At 40.1% G+C, this 20866-nt stretch overlaps 1 protein-coding gene across 2 annotated transcripts in view; it reads right to left on the reverse strand.

The window, feature by feature from the left end:
- The window catches only part of LOC130909467 (fibroblast growth factor 14-like), a 66055-nt gene that overhangs the window by 25838 nt on the left and 19351 nt on the right, over nucleotides 1–20866 (reverse strand). The window contains exons 1-3 of one of the 2 annotated variants that reach the window (XM_057826006.1): nucleotides 18315–18987; nucleotides 8504–8614; nucleotides 2197–2300 (exon numbers count right to left, since the gene is read on the reverse strand). In XM_057826006.1, the coding sequence (XP_057681989.1) occupies nucleotides 2197–2300; nucleotides 8504–8614; nucleotides 18315–18507 (408 nt within the window). In that variant the 5' untranslated portion in view covers nucleotides 18508–18987. Of the gene's footprint in view, nucleotides 1–2196; nucleotides 2301–8503; nucleotides 8615–18314; nucleotides 18988–20866 lie in introns of those variants that run through there. The other variant, XM_057825996.1, reaches the window with a different exon arrangement.

Raw genomic sequence — 20866 nt, forward strand, 5'->3', positions numbered from 1 at the left:
CGCACACAAAAAAAATCAACAGAAACGTATTAATTGCGTTGTAACTCGGTGAGTGACAGGTGTCCAAGCAAATGATACGATAAGGTTCACTTCCGCTACGCAGTCAATCATAGCATTGAGATTGCTCGTGTATTGCCCAGCCTACACGCGCGGTGTAGGTTAGCAAACTGACAACAGGGCGTGAGTGCGGCGAAGTTCAGAGACGCAAAGGCCAACCCCTTATCATGGCGAAACGAACGGGCAGCGACACATCCACTCACCAAGCCAAAGTAAAAAAGAAATGCGATTCACATAAGATGGAGTGGCTGTCGGAGCATGTGCAAATAGACGAACAAGCGGTGAAACTGTGTGATATTTGCCACGAAGTCAAAGTACCAAGTAAGTTTTCTGAGGGAAAAATGCGGACTGAATGGAGAAAAGTTGGACTACCTCAAGTGTCATATTCAGCAGAAAAGTCATTTGAAAGCTGTTGAAAATTACGAAGACTCAAGATGGGACAGGCGATTGGTACATTATTGTGGGAGAATGCAAAAAGACCGACAGAAGAGAAACGAGCTGTCCTACAAAACTAAATCTGACCCAGAGCAAGTTGAAGTTCTCATTGACGATATTTTACTTGCCATCGAAATGAATGCGTCAATGGTGTCAGTTCAACAAATCCAAAATCACATGGCAAAGTATGCAAGTATACCAGAAAGCTGGCGAAGTAAAAACTATGCCTTTGAATTTGTAAACTCAATAAATGAGATAGTGGAGAATGAGACGATGAGATGTGCAGTGTTAAAAATGCACCCTGGCATACACCGATGGTAGATGAGAGCACTGACATATCAGTACACCAAATTCTAGTCCTATATATTAAGATGTGAAAAATAAGGTTCAATTGAAGTCAGATTGGTGTGTATTCTAGTGACATTTATAAAGATATTTTAATTATGGATATTAATCATTAAATGCTCTTAATACTAGATAATTTACTTGCAGTAGAAATGCTAATAGGCGTGATACTGGTGTGTGGCCAGTTGTATGTTCTCAGTTTGTTGTTTATGAGTCATGTAATGTTAGCATACCGTACACTTATTCAGCCTGTTGTTCTCTATTGTATTTTTATTCTAAATTGCCTTTCAAAATGACATGTCTGTTCTTGGTGGTGGATTATACCAAATAAATTTCCCCCAAAAATGCGACTTATACGCCGGTGCGACATGTTTTTTTTCTTTTAATTGCGCATTTTTTGGCTGGTGCGACTTATATTCCAAAAAATACGGTACACATCTAATGTTGCTCACCGTGGGCCGCAGTGTGCTCAGGGAGCAGGTGTGTTTGCTCAGACACCTAAAAAAATTAGAGGGAACATTGCTTAGCGTGCTGCTGCCTTTTAGTGGGTAAATGAGGAGCAGCTTTTAGTGTGTAAGCTACTTCATATGCTGGTGGCAGTACTGCTGACCAATTTATTAAGTTCGTGTGCGGGCCAGACGTTATTGATTTTATGACAGAGGCTGGGGGCCGGATGAAATTTGACAACAGGCCGCATTTGGTCCCCAGGCCGGACTTTGGACATGCCTGGTTTATACGGTAACGACAGGGTGGAGCGTTGTCAAGATTTTCTCTCTGGAAGGAATTTACAAATTTCAGTTTCAGCCCCCCCCAAATGCCATCTCCATCTAAACGATATTTGATTTTTTTTTTTTTTTTCTCCCTCAGTTGTTGTGTTAATGGCCCCTTAGTCAGGAGTACCCCCTGAAATATAATTTGTCACTTTTTGGGCGGCTGGGGTTGCAGCGGATTAAGCCCTCGTGATGTTAAATGAGCATCTCTTCAATTGCGCATGACAAGCTGGCAACTTGCAGCAGCCAATTAAATGTCAAGCAGAGCTGACATCATGAATCAGAAGCTGGATTTCAATGTGAGGCTGTCTTCACTCGCACACACTGTTGTGGTGGGTTTTGTCACATTTGCTGTGTATGTGTGTAAGTAGAGGGAGACTCCACTTCACTTATTCAAAGGAAACCCCCATGCGAGCGAGATAGCGAGATGGTGTGAGTGTGCTGAAAAGGCAACTTGGAAATAATTCATATTCAGCTCAAGCATTTCTTGTCAAAGATGACAACTTGTCATTTGCTCCATAGTGTATGTACTGTTCTGTACGTTGTTCACTATGTCTACTGAAGTGTCCACGAATTTAAAAATGCTTACCGAGGAGTAGAGGTGACCCTCTCCGTTCATAGCGATGTAGAGACCAGTCTTTACTGATTGGATAGCCACAACTCTAAGTCCCACTGGAATTAAGTTGAACAGAGCTGCACGGAAAGATTAAAAAGAGGTTAAGTATGCAAAAAAAAAAAAAAAAAAAACATTAAACAGTTCGAACTCTATTTTTGTGAACGGCATAAATCTGGTGCGAAGGGCGACGTAAAACTTGCACACATCCCAGTTAGACCGGAAGTTGATAATTGTGTGGACAGGTGCAGGAAGTCAAAATCACGTTAAACCAGCTGCTCATGTATTTAGAAGGTATCTCAACGGGTGTGAGATATGAATTTGTGCCCCGCAACAGATGTGCTGTCTGTGAAAATAGAGCCTTCAGTTTACATAAAATGAGACAAAAGTCACCGATTTGGTTTTGTCTGAATTCATTAATCTCATGTTGGCAATATACAGTGGGGGCAAATAAGTATTTAGTCAACCACTAATTGTGCAAGTTCTCCCACTTGAAAATATTAGAAAGGCCTGTAATTGTCAACATGGGTAAACCTCAACCATGAGAGACAGAATGTGGAAAAAAACAGAAAATCACCTTGTTTGATTTTTAAAGAATTTATTTGCAAAACATGGTGGAAAATAAGTATTTAGTCAATACCAAAAGTTCTTCTCAATACTTTGTTCTTCACAACCTATTCACACACTGTTGCTGGTATTTTGGCCCGTTCCTCCATGCAGATCTCCTCTAGAGCAGTGATATTTTGGGGCTGTCATTGGGCAATACGGACTTTCAACTCCCTCCACAGATTTTCTATGTGATTGAGATATGTAGACTGGCTAGGCCACTCCAGGACCTTAAAATGCTTCTTACGAATCCACTACTTTGTTGCCCTGGTTGTGTGTTTGGGATCATTGTCATGCTGAAAGACCCAGCCACGTCTCATCTTCAACGCCCTTGCTGATGGAAAGAGATTTTCACTCAAAATATCTCGATACATGGCCTAATTCATTCCTTCCTTTACACAGATCAGTCGTCCTGGTCCCTTTGCAGAAAAACAGCCCCAAAGCATGATGTTTCCACCCCCATGCTTCACAGTGGGTATGGTGTTCTTCGGATGCAATTCAGTATTCTTTCCGAGGACCTGTGTTTCTACCAAAAAGTTCTATTTTGGTTTCATCTGACCATAACACATTCTCCTAGTCCTCTTCTGGATCATCCAAATGCTCTCTAGCGAACCGCAGATGGGGCTGGACTGGCTGTACTGGCTTCAGCAGGGGGACACGTCTGGCAATGCAGGATTTGAGTCTGGCGGCGCATTGTGTTACTAACAGTAGTCTTTGTTGTCCCAGCTCTCTGTAGGTCATTCACTAGGTCCCCCTCGTGTGGTTCTGGGATTTTTGCTCACCGTTCTTGTTATCATTTTGACGCCACGGGATGAGATCTTGCATGGAGCCCCAAATCGAGGGAGATTATCAGTGGTCTTGTATGTCTTCCATTTTCTAATAATTGCTCCCACAGTTGATTTCTTTACACCAAGCGCTTTACCTATTGCAGATTCAGTCTTCCCAGCCTGGTGCAGGTCAACAATTTTGTCTCTGGTGTCCTTCGACAGCTCTTTGGTCTTGGCAGTAGTGGATTTTGGAGTGTGACTGACTGAAATTGTGGACAGTTGTTTTTTAATACCAATAATGATTAAAACAGGTGCCATTAATACAGGTAACGAGTGGAGCCTCATTGGACCTCGTTAGAAGAAGTTAGACCTCTTTGACAGCCAGAAATCTTGCTTGTTTGTAGGTGACCAAATACTTATTTTCTACCATGATTTGCAAATAAATTCTTTAAAAATCAAACAATGTGATTTTCTGTTTTTTTTTTCCACATTCTGTCTCTTATAGTTGAGGTTTACCCATGTTGACAATTACAGGCCTGTCTAATATTTTCAAGTGGGAGAACTTGCACAATTAGTGGTTGACTAAATACTTATTTGCCCCACTGTATGTGCAATTTGAACAGTTCGGTGTTGTTGTTTTTTTTTATCTGTGGGAAAATGAATGACTGAGTCCATCAAAGCATGCGTTGCTTCAAGTTTGATGTGAAAGTTATTGAAAGCCTTGGTCTCAACCCCATCAAACAACATAAATTTGAACAGTCAATATGATTGACCTGGAAAATGTTTTCTTGATGAGTAGGCCTAGCCTCCAAAATCCTATCCAAAGTCCAGAAGAGTGGGAGCTGCTGTAGTGACAGGAGAGATCAATTTTCTGCCATGTTAACTTGCCATTAGACTTGATGTGTCTACATCAGGGGTGCTCATTACGTTGATCGCAATCTAACAATCGATCTCAACGCTAGTTTGGGTAGCTCAGGACCCTAAAGGGTAATACACACTAGGAGTGGGAACCTCTTAGTACCTCACGATACAATTTGCGATGCAAAGCTCACGATAACGATGGTCTGACGATATGGCGATACAACTATTATCGATACATTGGTCAGGAAATCATTCTAGGATATTCTACAAACAACTAATAAACAGAAAAACAAGCTTCTGCTGTGAATTGGAATGAGTTTATCACTTGTAGATGTCCAATCCATTTGAACTTGGAGGGTGGCAGCGAATGAACATTCGTTCATTCGCTGCCATCCCTCCCACTTCAAACGGATTGAACGTCTATGGCTGTCAGTGGCAGCCAATGCCAGGCAATGAGGTCATTTTGGGCCATTTAAGGTCATTTTCCTGTTGATTTTCAGTTACTTCCTGTTGATTTTGGGGTATTTTATGGGTCTCTTCCAGTTTATTTAGAGTTACCGAACTGGAAGTGACCTGGGAATCACCCAAATGAAAAGGCAGTGACTCAAACTCAACAGAAAATGACCTGTGAATGCCCTAAAATGAACAGCAAGTGACCTGTAAATGCCCTGAAAATCGGACAGAATGACTGAATGCTCTGGTTCAGAATGAACGAACGTTTCCTGTCTAAATGAATTGGGCGTCGAGCACCGTCAATGCAGCCTTAGAGTTAACTGAGACACTTTTATGGTGGAAGATTTTGGTAGCAAGTTGTTGGTTCATTTTTATTTTTATTTTAGACATTCACACCTTATAGCCTATTGATAACCTTTTGGGATACAAAGTATCACGATATATCACCATTTCGATATTTTGTCACACCCCTAATACACACTGCCTGCGGCTGTGACAAGATTGGCTGCGTTCACGAAGCAGTATTCACAAACATACTAATCAATATGACAATTTCCACCGCCTGCCGAATCGTCTACGATGTGCCGCAGGTAATCGTAGGCTTGACGCAGAAGTTTATTTTTTTTGCACAGCGTAGCCGGACCGCATGAAGTTGTAACAATACCACCATGCTGGTGAGGACATTTGGCATTGATACAAAAAAATACAAAAAAAAAAAAAACTACCGTTTTCCTTTCAAAATAAAGCACTTGGTCAATGACAATCACGGTTATTATATTGACTTCGAGGTCATGTAAAGCTATTTTATTTTCCATACTTTTCATTATCATGAACAGATAAAATATTTACTTTTTCATGAGCTTGTAATGTCCTCATGCAGAAAAAAGACAAAACTCAGTCGATAATTTATATTTTATTATTTGTGTCGTAATAAAACAAAAAACAAATGTATGTAAATGCACTTATTACCCATTGTTTATTTTCAAGTGTCTGACGTTGGGTTGTACATAATACATATTGTGCTTGAATTCGTAAATTCTCGTGAGAGCCCTCGTGATTTCCTCCGTCTGATTGCCGCTAACATTTGTAGCGCAAACACAACCAGTAGAAATTGACCTGCGATGTTTTCGTAGCTGTTTGTCGCAGCCGCAGGTGGTGTGAATTCGAGGGAAGATTAATCATTTTTTGTTACGGAATATTGCTGCAGACCTTTGTATGTGCTGTATGGCCCCATGCAAATAAAGTTGAATTGTACTGTACTGAATAAAAAAACTTAGACTCAAGCCTATCATCCTTTCCGTCACTTGAGTGATACACAGGGTAGCCAGTCAATTTTTTTTTTTCAATAAATATATGGGTAGATAATTTTTTTCCCCTTATTTTATTTCCCTTTCTTAAGTAGATCATTTTGATTGCGTCATTTCATCAGTAGCTTGCAACATATATTGCTCCAGAGATTTTTAGCCCGCCGCCTAAAAAAAGGTAGATTGAAGGAGGTTGTCTCCTTGCAAGTAGATCTTGGAGCAAACAAGTGTGAGCACCCCTGGTCTACTGTCTTTCATGGAAGCTGTTCTTTTTTAAGCTGGAAAAGATATGTGTGCATATAATCACGATAACAACTTCTGATGGAAGGCTTGACAGTAGATATGACTTTTTTTGCAATGCGTCTTCCCTCCAATCAAGGCTTGATTACGTGAGGGAAGGCAGAGTCCTCATTAATCAAGACTGTTTCCAAGTGCTTTTTGAACACCTCAAAAATCCAACACACACACATTAAGTTTTGAGCAGTGGAAATGTAAAAAGAAAAAAAAAACTAGCAAAAAGTATGAACGTGCCCTAGCAACTCTTGATGGCAGATTTTTGAAGTGATTTACTGTGATTATCCAACTTTGACAGATTGGCATTGAATGTACCAGTGCCATTGACAGCATGCTTCAATTCATCCTCTGCCATTGACAGCGGGAGACATCCAATCTATTTCAACTCAATGGTTGCCATGGACGGTGATAGAAGACAAAGCCATTTTGACGGCGTGGGCCAGGCATTCGCTGCTAGCCACAACCAGTCAAAATGTATCACTGTCAACGAGTGTTTTTAATGTAAATTTTCTCCATCTTTTACTAACACCTCAACACATACTATATGAAAACTGTACATATACCTGGGCAGGCAAGACATTTAGTTAGCTGTGAGTGTTGGAAGTGAATGATCACTACCATGGGTAGCAGCAAATGTGTTAATGGGCAGATATGGGGATGGCGTGGCTCGTAGTGTAAAGCGCTTTGAGCACCTTGAAAGGTAGAAAAGCGCTATACAAATATAACACCATTTACCATATGCAGAGTACTTGAGCGTTTTACTAGTTTATATTGTACTGAATGTAACATTCCCTGTCTCAAAACTCATATTACAAAAAAATGAAATGACCGCATAGTTTTTGAGTTACTGCCATAGCAACACGGGACAACAAGGGACACGCCTCTCTGCTGAAAGCTGCCTGATGACGTAATTTACAGAAGGCATATGGCACTTCGCTATCCTTGCCATATATTGCAGATTTGTTGGCTTTGCTCACGAGATTCATCATGCCATCTCGATGTGTAGCGGTGAATGGCTCACACAAAGGTTCGAGACGCTATCAGTGGACGAAAAAACTTCTGCAAGGATTTGGACATCTTTTGTGAGAGCCAAGCGGAAGACCTTCTCCCCGGCTCCTCGATCGCTTCTTTGTTTTAAACATTTCAATGACGGCAGCTTTGAAAACCGAGGACAATACAACCTTGGTTTCCACAGATGTAAGTAGACCCTTACTGGCTTTTTTCTAATTCTAAAATTTGATGCAATTCTGTTGATCTTGGAAGGCAACTCCTACTGCCTGTTCGTTGAAGTTCAAACGATTTCTGTTGTTGTTGTTGCTGGCCTGTTATAAGTAGGTAGGACAGCTGAGAGGTTGTCTATTCATGTGAATTGGAAATTTTTATTACTAGATGTAAATAACTACTTGTATGTTTTGGCATTTAGTGATAGTTATATCACGGAATGACTAGGGAAAGAAAGGTTCAGAGACAAATTACAATGCTAGACGTAGGCTTACTATTCTTCCTTTTGTGAAGTGTCGAGCCGCCAGTCAGCGTCATCACCACCGTTTGCTGTGCTGAGTAAAATGTCGTCATTTGACACTTCAGGTTCAAACATGTAAGGATTTGTGTAGATAACCTTTCCTGGGATTCTCCGTCTTCATCAAGCAATCCTGAACGGCTTCTTTCGCTGAAAATATCACTATCGCTGGTGCTGCTATGAATAAAGTCAGTCATGTCTTCTGTTGCCTTCTGTAAATGGCGTCACACTTTCGGGTTTGGGAAGGCAGTATTGACAGACTGCAAAAAAAAAATGTAAATTTTTCTTGCAGTTACGCGTTAGAAATGACATAGTCGTCTCGGCGAAGTGTAAATTTGTCAAACTACACCGAAATCTTAAAAACTCTTCATCTGCCCTTTAACAAGCCATATGCGGTTCAATCAACAAGCCCCCCACTAGCTGCTCCAAAATCCAATAGTGACTTGTCGCTTGAGTGCATGAGTGCTTTTTGTACTTACAGGAGTTAGTGCTGTCGTCTTTGGTCCCATCCAGACTTCCATCCTGGCCCATCTGGAGATAGAAGCCTTGCCTGCAGAACAGCCTGGTCACTATGCCCTTCAGCTGCGGTTCTAGGGATAACAAGGTTACATTGGTTTAAGAATATTAAATCACATTCACAATTAAAAGTATAAATTAAAAAATCTATGCTATATCTACAGTGCCTTGCAAAAGTATTCGGCCCCCTTGAATCTTGCAACCTTTCGCCACATTTCAGGCTTCAAATATAAAGATATGAAATTTAATTTTTTTGTCAAGAATCAACAACAAGTGGGACACAATCGTGAAGTGGAACAACATTTATTGGATAATTTAAACTTTTTTAACAAATAAAAAACTGAAAAGTGGGGCGTGCAATATTATTCGGCCCCTTTACTTTCAGTGCAGCAAACTCACTCCAGAAGTTCAGTGAGGATCTCTGAATGATCCAGTGTTGTCCTAAATGACCGATGATGATAAATAAAATTCACCTGTGTGTAATCAAGTCTCCGTATAAATGCACCTGCTCTGTGATAGTCTCAGGGTTCTGTTTAAAGTGCAGAGAGCATTATGAAAACCAAGGAACACGCCAGGCAGGTCCGAAATACTGTTGTGGAGAAGTTTAAAGCCGGATTTGGATACAAAAAGATTTCCCAAGCTTTAAACATCTCAAGGAGCACTGTGCAAGCCATCATATTGAAATGGAAGGAGCATCAGACCACTGCAAATCTACCAAGACCCGGCCGTCCTTCCAAACTTTCTTCTCAAACAAGGAGAAAACTGATCAGAGATGCAGCCAAGAGGCCCATGATCACTCTGGATGAACTGCAGAGATCTACAGCTGAGGTGGGAGAGTCTGTCCATAGGACAACAATCAGTCGTACACTGCACAAATCTGGCCTTTATGGAAGAGTGGCAAGAAGAAAGCCATTTCTCAAAGATATCCATAAAAAGGATCGTTTAAAGTTTGCCACAAGCCACCTGGGAGACACACCAAACATGTGGAAGAAGGTGCTCTGGTCAGATGAAACCAAAATTCAACTTTTTGGCCACAATGCAAAACGATATGTTTGGCGTAAAAGCAACACAGCTCATCACCCTGAACACACCATCCCCACTGTCAAACATGGTGGTGGCAGCATCATGGTTTGGGCCTGCTTTTCTTCAGCAGGGACAGGGAAGATGGTTAAAATTGACGGGAAGATGGATGCAGCCAAATACAGGAACATTCTGGAAGAAAACCTGTTGGTATCTGCACAAGACCTGAGACTGGGACGGAGATTTATCTTCCAACAGGACAATGATCCAAAACATAAAGCCAAATCTACAATGGAATGGTTAAAAAATAAACGTATCCAGGTGTTAGAATGGCCAAGTCAAAGTCCAGACCTGAATCCAATCGAGAATCTGTGGAAAGAGCTGAAGACTGCTGTTCACAAACACCCTCCATCCAACCTCACTGAGCTCGAGCTGTTTTGCAAGGAAGAATGGGCAAGAATGTCAGTCTCTCGATGTGCAAAACTGATAGAAACATACCCCAAGCAACTTGCAGCTGTAATTGGAGCAAAAGGTGGCGCTACAAAGTATTAACGCAAGGGGGCCGAATAATATTGCAAGCCCCACTTTTCAGTTTTTTTATTTGTTAAAAAAGTTTAAATTATCCAATAAATTTTGTTCCACTTCACGATTGTGTCCCACTTGTTGTTGATTCTTGACAAAAAATTAAAATTTTATATCTTTATGTTTGAAGCCTGAAATGTGGCGAAAGGTTGCAAGGTTCAAGGGGGCCGAATACTTTTGCAAGGCACTGTATATCTACAGTATCTAAATCATTAGAGATGCACCAAAAATTCAGCAGCCGAATACTTTATGCTGAACTGTGACTGAAAATGTGGTTTCGGTCAGAAATACTTTGAGGTGAGGCTGAGGTGGTGTTGGCTTGGTACAGCTATTAGCGTTTAGAGTGAAACAGTCACTTCCCATCTTTAGACCTTCTCTCTTTTTGCACCATTTGAACAGCTAAAAACGGTTCAACCAGGTTGTTGTTCCAGTTGTGTAAAATTTTATTTTGCTCTCACTCCCTCGTAGTGGTGCAATGCGAGCAAGCTTTCTTTTCTCACAGTGACACGCCTAAATGCAACCACACACAACCACAGAGTGCATTCATGGGCCACCCGAGAACACAGTTTCAGTTCAATTATGACCCAGAAACACCAGAACATTAAAATAAAGCACGAACAGTGAAAATAACATTTACTCTATAATGGATAAGTTGAATATTTAATTTGTGTTAATCTAATGTTATGCAGTGTTAGTATATCGGTACCAAATCAAATTATATTTTTAGAACTCTAAGTTGTTGTTGTTGTTGTTTTTAAATAAAATAATTAACAATAAATACTAAAATCTATAAATCTTAATGTTTTTAAATATAGATTTTTTTTTTCAAATAATTATTTTGAATAATAATGTGTTTAGGTTTTTGGCCTCAGTTTTTTTATATTCAGTTTCTGATTTTGGTCAAGAATCTCGAGAATTTTGGTAAATCCCTACTACTAATCATTTATGAGTTCTGGCTAACTACCAGAGGTAGGTAGAGTAGCTAAAAATGTTACTCAAGTAGGAGTAGCGTTACTTCAAAATAATATTACTCAAGTAAAAGTATACATTACATACATTTTTGTTTGATTTTGTTTTTAAGGTTAGTTCCTTTATAGTTCCAATACTGGAAAGATATAAAAGGATCATATCTCCAATTTTCCGAGGTCAATCAGTGCCAAACTGGGAGAGAGGTTAAAATCTACGCTTTCGAGTCATGTTGAGGGCGGCGCTTTATATCAAATACTTCATTTTTTACTGTGCTTCAAAGATGCCACGTGAATGAACAGGCTGGCGTGATCATAGAACGGCAAGCTTGCGTTCGATTGGTATAATGGAGTCATGTCATTATTGTGGCAACGTCTAATTGATGAAACTGGTTGAGCCACTGTTTGGCGTCTTTGGCAAAATAAATAAATCTAATATGTAGAATAAAGAGGAAAAATGTAACAAGTCTTGTGAAGCCGAAAGTAGCGGAGTAAGAGTAGAGTTTTTTTCTTCACAATCCTACAGTACTCAAAAAAAAGTATGGCTTAGTAAAACTACTCTTAGAAGTACATTTTTCTCAAAAAGTTACTCAAGTAAATGTAACTGAGTAAATATAATGTGTTACTACCCACCTCTGCTAACCACCAAGGGTTCCGAAGCCTTTTGCCACTCTACCCCTAAACTCTGCAACTCTTTACCCCTCGATCTTCACGCTCAAGCTTCCATCCAACTGTTTAAATCCAACTCAAATAATTCTCTCCCTTTTAGCCTCACTTACATTTTTAGTTTTGTTATATGATTTTCTTTGTGATTTTGTCTGTTTTGATTTGTATTTCCTGTACAATGCCCTTGAGTGTTCATAAAGGCGCTTCGATATAAAATGTTGTCTTATTGTTTTTATTATTACTGAGAAACCTCTCCTGCAATAGAGACAGTAATTGACAAAGTGTGCCTTTATAGTATAGTGTATATGTTGATTCTTCAATCAACCTAGCACAAATTTTTTTGTAATAAGATCTGAGCTGTGATAAAAACCATAAAATCAAATTAGAGAAACTCCATCCAAGCACACAGAGTAAATGCAAACTCCTCACAGGAGCTTATTATGCTTTTGTCCCTTATCTACATGAGAGGAACAAAAATTACATATTTTTCCCCTTACTATTAAATCAGATGATAATGTGGAGCTGTACTTACAGAATGTTCAGTAATAAATAATTAGAGTACTGCTAACAAGTGAGACATTTTTATCCAGTTCAAACTATTTCTCGAAGGTAGGAATGAGCCTGAGCAAAGTGACAGCGCTCAAAGCCCTAACCTGAGGGACTAGACAACCAGTCAAGCACATCAAATCCTTCACAGGAATCTACCACTAATCCATTCCTTTCTGGTCATTGTTCCACTTGAGAAACTTTGATTAGGTGCTTGTGTGAGAGGGAGGTGATGTTTTAAATCGAGGGCTAAAAATGGATCTCGATAAACACATGCGACCACACCCATTGTTCCATGATGGGAATCCCCTTTGAGATGCCATAGAAGCAGAAAGTAAAGTCAAGGTGATGCACAGAGACAAAACTGATGCTGACCCAGTTAGGAAGAGGGGGCAGGGGGTTCCATCTTTGTGACGGCTCCATTTTGTGGCATGAAGGAGGGGAAGCCGAGGCGTGAAGCTTTGCAACACAAAGTATGTGCTTGCTGTGACACATCAACAGCACGGCACTGACCGGAGTCACAAATTAATGTATACATTAAAACAATATTGTAGACACTAAAGTGTCCGCATTGCTGTTTGGAATTTACCGTCACCCATTGACCAAAAGCACCCAAAAAAATTAGATTACATAAACCTAGCAAGATATGGGAAAAATGAACAATGGAGACGATCTAATACAAATAGGTTTCAAACTAGATGGCAATATGTAGCCTTGCACACGGTCAAGGTCACACTTTGTGCACAGCTTGACTTTTTGATATTTCATTGAACATAATCATGTCTGACCGCGAGGCTAAAAGAAGCACTCCACAGGTCACATTCCAAAATTGTGTCATTATTTAAGAAGAGAGGTGTGACGCATGAGTTTGAAGTAAATGGACTATCAGTTAACTCGGCTCATATTTGAATCATATAATCACAGTGATTGGTGATGCTTGCTGATTAAAAAGAGTCAGTTCATTCAACTGTATCACTTTAAACAAGCCTTCACTCTGCCGTTCTTCTCACAGTCGCCAAGGTGATATTCCCTGTTCTTCCCAGCATCTCTGTACCCTGTCTGTTACTAGGGAAATTCCCATGTTCACGTTTCCATGACAACAGTCTCGTGATTCCACAGTGTTCCAGTAGAGGGGTATTCCCCCATCCACGCACATACACACATACGCGCGCAAACACAAGTGCACTCGCACACAAACAATCAATGTGGTGCGCCACTCTGTCGAGCTCTGGTGATTTGACATGTCACACTGTCATTGTTCATTTGAGCCTCGATCTGGTGTTTCGCCCACAAGCACATAAAAACACAAAAACAAACAGCTAAAATTTGGATGAAACCACTTCAGTGGCATTCCACCATTACAAATGAAACAACCGTAGTCCGTTTTGGATTCCACATGCATCCAGAAAATTGGATGGATTGTTTTATTTTACAACCCCAATTTAAATAAAGTTTGGAAGCTGTGTTAAACATGAATAAACATAATGAACACACAATAAACAAAATAATTATGTAATCATGTACAACTTGTATTTAATTGAACACACAGCAAATATTGCCTGAACTGATGAACGTCATTGTTTTTCGCAAATTATATTACCGTATTGGCCCGAATATAAGACGGTGTTTTTTGCATTGAAATAAGACTGAAAAAGAAGGGGTCGTCTTATATTCGCGGTCTAGACATTATACCCATTCACAAGGCTAGATGGCGCCACATATCATTGAAGCAATGTTCTGTCATGATAGATCTCAGCTACTCTTTTTAGTTTAACCAGTTTGCATTATTTTATTGCAATGTTTTTCCTTATTCAGATTTGTTTCAAGACTACCGTTACAGTTAGACTTCACTTTGATGGTTAATGCAGTTATTGCAATTTTGTTGTTGTATCACAATAGATTGGTTTATTTACATTTTTTAAAAAAAAAACAACAGAAGCCATTCATTTACAAATGTGATTGCACTTTAGTTTATATATTTAAATGTTCAGATATTAAGATTTGAATGAGGCAAAATAACATGCTTTTTCTCTCAAATATATTGTTATAATCATTTGTTTCAGATGTACTGTGATTATTTTCTGTATAAAAATTAATTTGGTGTTCGAAAAGTCTTTTTTTCAAACTTGAGTCTTGAAAAAGAGGGGGTCGTCTTATAATCGGGGTCGTCCCATACTCGGGCCAATACGGTATATCAATTATATGGCTGTTCCTAAAAGCTAGGACAGGATCATCTTTAGGATGTTTACATCACCTTTTCTTTTAACAACATTCAATAAAGAGTAAGGAAGTTAGGAAACTAACTGTTGAATCTTTGTAGGTGAAATTCTTTTCCCTTCTTGCTTGAAGTAGCGCTTCAGCTGTTCAACAGTCCAGTATCTCCTTTGTCGTATTTTATACTTTATAATGTGCCATACTGTACATCTTAAATGGAAGACAGGTTTGGACTGCAGGCAGGCCAGTGTGGTACCTGCACTCTTTAATAACGAAGCCACGCTATTATACCATGTGCAGAATGTGGTTTGGTGTGTCTTGCTGATATACGAAGGGGCATCCATGAAAAAGACGTTGCATGGATGGCATCATAGGTTTCTCCAAAACCTGAATATACCTTTCAGTATTGCCAGCTTCTTTCCACATGTGGAAGACGCCCATGCCACACACACTCAACCCCATACCATCATAGGTGCTGGCTTTTGGACTGAGCATTGTTAACAAGTTGAGTTGTTTTTGTCTTTAGTCCGACATCCCTGTTTTCCATAATGAACTTCAAGTTGTGATTACCGTAGTTTCTCTATAGAACTGTTTTTCACTTTGCCACACTCCATTTTAAATGACCCCCATTCAGAGAAAACACCTGTGCTTTAGGGTGCTGTTTAAAAAGGACTTTTTCTTTGCACTGCAGAGTTTCATCTGGCAATGGCGGATGGCACGGTGGATAGTGTTCATGAACAATGGTTTCTGGAAGTACTGCTGAGCCCATTCTGTGAATTTGTGGTGCAGGGCTGTTAAAGGGCCCGAAGATCATGGGTATCCAGTATGGTTTTTCGACCTTGCTGCTCACATGCAGTCCTTTCTCTAGATTGTCTGAATCTTTTCATGATATTATGGACTGTAGCTGATGAAATCTCTGAATTCCTTGCAACTTGTAGAGCAACATTGCCCTTAAACACTTCTGACGATTTTAAACCCTTGTTCACAAACAGGTGAAGTTTGAACCTTTTTGCTTGAGCTAAAGCTCTTAGCAATTCAGGGAAGCTCCTTTTATACCCATCCATGGCCACCACCTGTTCCCAATTTGCCTCTTCACCTGTGTGATGTTCCCAAGTGTTGTACTGTTGTTTAACTGAGTATTCCGCAACTTTGTCAGTCTTTTTTGCCACCTGTCCCAGCTCTTTTGGATTGTGTGGCAGCCATAAAAATCAAAATTAAATGTTTATTTTCTGAAAACAGAAAACTATCCGTATGAACCCCTAAATATGTAATTTTTGTAGTGTATTCAATTTAAATATAGGTTGAACATGATTTACAAATTATTGTATGCTGCTTTCATTTATGTTTAACACAACATCCCAACTTCATTATTTTTCACCCACTGTTTAGGTTGATAGGTAGAAGTTGTGTGACATTTTCCAAAACTGCAAAATGTTTGAGTTGGGCAGGGAAAACACAGCTGTCCTTGGTTTGAAATGGAATCTGAGAAGTGAGCCGTTGTGTCATTTGCATGTGTTAATATTAATGGCAAGGTGCTTCTGACAAACTGATTGAATGCCCGTAAATGCGTATTTGGACACAGTGAAGAGAGAAACACAGAGAAAGAAAGAGAGGAGTTAACATATTTATGCTAAACTAATTCACAAAAGGAAATGTATGTATATATGGTTTCGATGTTGCTGCATTTAATTAAAAAGAACCAAAAATAAGTCCCAAGTCAGGTTTAACACTGTTTTTAGAACTCACTATTAGGGGCGTAAATCACCAATTTCATGACGATACGAATTTGTATCATTCCTTTGGAAAACAATACGATATTTTGCGATATTACAAGGGCTGATTTCGATTCGATTCAAGGTCTGATCAATTTAAAACAATTTTTTAAAAAAATAATTGAAGGCAATTTTACCATTTTTTGACATTTCTGAAACATCTCAGACATTTGGAAGAGAACTTTTCTTTTTTACCAAGCGGCATATCTAAATGATAACAATATTGATCAATGGTTTACGTTTTGATCGATTTAATTGGATCGACGTTTAACCTGTCAATGTATCTACACGGATCACTGTATTGTTACACCCGTAAAAGTGCAAATTACCTCTGTCATGACATGATACGGACAGATTCTCTGGACAACAATACAATGTTTGCCAATATTACAAAATCTGCCATGATTCGATTCTATACGAGAGTCTGTATTCTATACCTAAGGGCCTGTACACTCCTACTCACTACCAGTATACTCCAGGAAAATTATTCATGCTGCTATATTGAGTGTCGGAGTGATCTGAAAAATGAAATCCATTCTTGTAATGCTGTACCTCAACATTTAAAATAACCTCAATCAGATTTGACGGCTTAGTCAGACCCCCACCCCCAAGAAAAAAATGATAAGTATCTATTTCACAAAACTGAGAACAAAATTGCATTGAAATGTACAAAACTATAAAAACTGATCTTGCCTCATGGCCGGAAGCTAAGCACCGCTGCAACTCTGATCCTTTATGTCCCCCTGTTGACACCCACAGATGTCTTGCTGAAACAAATGTAGTAACGTCACTTCCAATATGGCAGCGGTGACGCACTGTGTGACTGTCAAATTGGAAAGGCCGACACCATCTTTGACTCCAGTTCTCACATGCACACTTGACAATATCGAAACGCAGTGGTGAGCGCTTCTGTCGCGCATCGATTTTCCATACCTACAAGTTATTATGCATTGATTTCAAGTCAGGGGAACAGTGCATGAAGAGCCTGTCTATCATGGGGATGACATTTATTGTGATGACATTTAGACAACTAGAGGTTACAGAGCGGACCTATACTAAATTTGATTGCAATACCCATTTTCTAATTTTACATTATTTACTTCGAGTAAATGAAGGTAAATTAGTCAATAACCCCTTGTCTATTACTGTTAAATGAATCAATTTGGAGACATAATAAAAAGGGAAATGAAGGACACATTTGACAGTGGTAGACTCGCCAATAATGAGTCCACATCTGTTTGAATGTCTCCTTGGAAGACAGTCGGGGATGTTGGCAAGTTGCACACAAACAGTGCCAAGCTTTGTGTGTGTCTGTGTGTGTGTTGGGGGTGTTGGCTGAGCAGGGCGATGGAGAGATCCGAGGATTAGCGTTATATGGTGCTGGATATACAGTGATGGATGCAGGAGGTGGGGATGTAAAGATCAAAGGATGAAAAGGGAGGATCGGATTAAATGCATGTGAACGCATTGAGTGAATAATATCAATTTATTGGCTGCCATTGACGGCGCTAGGCGTCCAACTAAACGGTGAGATACCTCCAATTTCAGATTGGACGTCTAGCGCCGTCAACGGCAGCCAATGAGTTCATCGTTGCTCCCTAAAGAGTCCAAACTGCTCCCACCTGCTGACTTCTCGCAAGTGACCTCGGCGTGAACAAAAACTAAAGCACTTTCAAGCAACAGGACAAAGAGGTCGGTTTTAATTTGCACATGCACGAAATTAGAGAGGCCAGACAGAGCAATGTGTGGCTTCAATAATGAATGTATTCGGAAACCAGTGAACCATTAAGGCGCTACAAGACATGACAGAGCGCGCGCGCGAGTGTGCGTGTACACGACAGAGAGGAAAAGGGTGAATATCTGTCAGTCTGGCGTCAAGCAAAAACTAGGGTGTGCGCCAGTGCGCGCTGGTGTGTCCAAATGTGTGCAAATATGTCAGTCGAAGCGCGTAAACGCACATTTGCGTGGTGTGTACGTGTATGTGCGCATATCCGTGTGTCCACGCACACCTTGTTTCCGTAGCCTCCTCTTCTTCAAGCCAAAAATCCGTACTTTGGAGAAGATGTCGACCAGGTTGCCGTTGCACAGCCCCTGCTTCTTGCCGGGGCTTTTCCGTCGCCGGTGAGTGGTCGGTCGGTGGGCGTGTTGCTCCCTCGCCTGCCGCTTCTGGCGGATCAAACCGCTGGCGATGGCCGCTGCCATGTCCCCGCCGAGACAGCCGACACAAAAGCACAGCCGCCGCCCGCGTCTCCGCTCTCGTCACTCGCCTCTTACGGGTCGGGGGCTCGGTTCGCAGACGATACCGCACCCCGCAGTGGCGGTTCCGCCGGCTAGACCGGCCCCATCGCTTCCGAGTCGGAGCTATTCACGCCGCTGCGCGTCACGGCCACGGGCCATTGGCTTCCAACGCACAGCGGTTTACCTGTCCGTCACGTCCCGCCGCCCTGCCTGTCAGCTGCGCTCTATGAATGACACCTGCGCTTCATCCGAGGGCTTCTCCCGCGCTCCCCCCCATGGCCGACGCCCACCCGAGACGAACGCGAGCCTCTGAAAGACGAGATCGGGAGAGCGACTTCGCTATAAAAACGTCCGTTTGTTTGCGCTGCGAGGGGCGCGAGGCGCGCGTGCAGCCGCGAGCCGCTCCAGGTGTGTAAAATCAACGTGAGGCACACACAGCCTCGCCGGAAATCCAGCGCTTGGACTTTCAAAGTTAAACAAGTATCCGCTCGGCAAGTAGACGCGTCTCCCCCTTCCACTTTTCTATCAGACCTGTTGCTACTGTACGACGGAGTATTAGGGCCAAAGAGAGAAAGGGTGGGGAAAAAATAGGACTACGAGAATAAAGCTATATTTCGAGAAAAAGTAAAAATGTGAGAATAAAGTCATACTGTATACATACAATATTACGAGATTAAATTCATAATATAACGCGAAAATAAATCGTAATATTACGAGAATCATAGCCGTCATATAGCCTACATTGTAATATTACAAGTTTAAAGTTGTAATATTATAATAAAAGTGCCCTCCATAATTCTTGGCAAAAAAGATGTGTTTTTTAGCTTCTAATATTTTTTTAAATTCAAATAATGTGGGACCTTAATGGGAAAAAAGAGAAAAATCCAACCTTCAATACAAGTGCATTCATTCAGTGGGGAAAAAAATCCCACATAAAGAAAAAAGAAAGAAGGTAAGTAATCACATTTTTTATTCGAAATGTCTGTCATTTTTAGCTTAGAATCATTAATTGATGTCTAATATTTCAATAAAAATAAAGAAACGACTTTAAAAAATTATTCACTGGCATATTTTAAACTTTTAAACAAATTACGTCACAATGACAAAAAATGGTGTCTTTAAATAAGTCACTGATATCTACCTCATAACTATGGCTTAATTTTATTTTTATTGTTAACGTCGCATGTCCCCCGATATGTTAGATGATAAATAATCGATCCAAACAAAGGTAAATTGAAAAAAACATTTAGAAGGGTAAATATATAAAAAATAAATTAAAAAAAATTCGACCACTCCTTGATGTGTGCGATTTAAGCATCGCGACCCTTGTTATATTACCACGTTTCACCCATTAAATCCCCCCAAAATCTGGCTGTGGCCATTCACAGCTGTGTCTTGACACTCAGTGATACATGCTACATGGAGTTTTTGGATCGAAACAAGGTACAGTAAGTATGCGATAATATCTCATTAAAATCGTGGTGTCTTTAATTCTGCTCCCGCGTGCGCTCACCTCCAGTTAGGGTTTTGCTGTTTGAAAAAACATTTTTTAAAATGCCCTGTTCAAAATTTTTCTTCCCCTAGAAAACTGAGATTTTAAGCTTTCCAATGATGTATCACACATGCATATAGGACAATTTTGAAATTTGGCCAAATTGGGGGTCTCAGAGCGGAACTTCAAGTCACTTTAGTGTTTTCCGCCATATATAAATATATTTATATATGTAACTCATATTAAGATTCGTAATACTACGTAACCTTACATAAAATTTTGAGAAAGTCATAATGTTATGTGATTTTATGAGCTCGTAATGCTATGATAAAAAAGTACATACTGTACAATAAATACAAATATTTAGCCCCCCTCTATGTCCAAATGGATTGGACATCTTGTGTCGTCGATGGTACTAAAAGATCTGCATTCACAGCTAGTTTTCCCAGTTTAAATGAATTGGACATCTATCGTTTTCAATGGCAGACAATGAGTTACAAAAACAAAAAACTTTTTCAACAATAATGAATTACAAGAATTTTGTTGGATTGTCACTCAAAATTACAAAAAAATAAGCATCGCTCATTTTTACATGTAGGAACAGATTGTTTTTCTGTTTAGTAGTTCCCGACCAGTTTATCGATAATTTTTGTATCGCCATATCATGAGATAATCGTTATCGTGAGCTTTGTGTCAAAAGTTGTATATCCATTCGTATCTTATCCAGCTGTTTCTACAGTAACCAAGAGGGGAAAAGTAGAAAGAAAAGAAATGTCGTATTCTGATCCAATATGCAAAACTCGGTTGCATGAAGTAGAGCGAGACTTTCAA

This window comes from Corythoichthys intestinalis, chromosome 2 (genome assembly GCF_030265065.1).
Source record: "Corythoichthys intestinalis isolate RoL2023-P3 chromosome 2, ASM3026506v1, whole genome shotgun sequence".
In the NCBI taxonomy this organism is placed as follows: Eukaryota; Metazoa; Chordata; class Actinopteri; order Syngnathiformes; family Syngnathidae; genus Corythoichthys; species Corythoichthys intestinalis.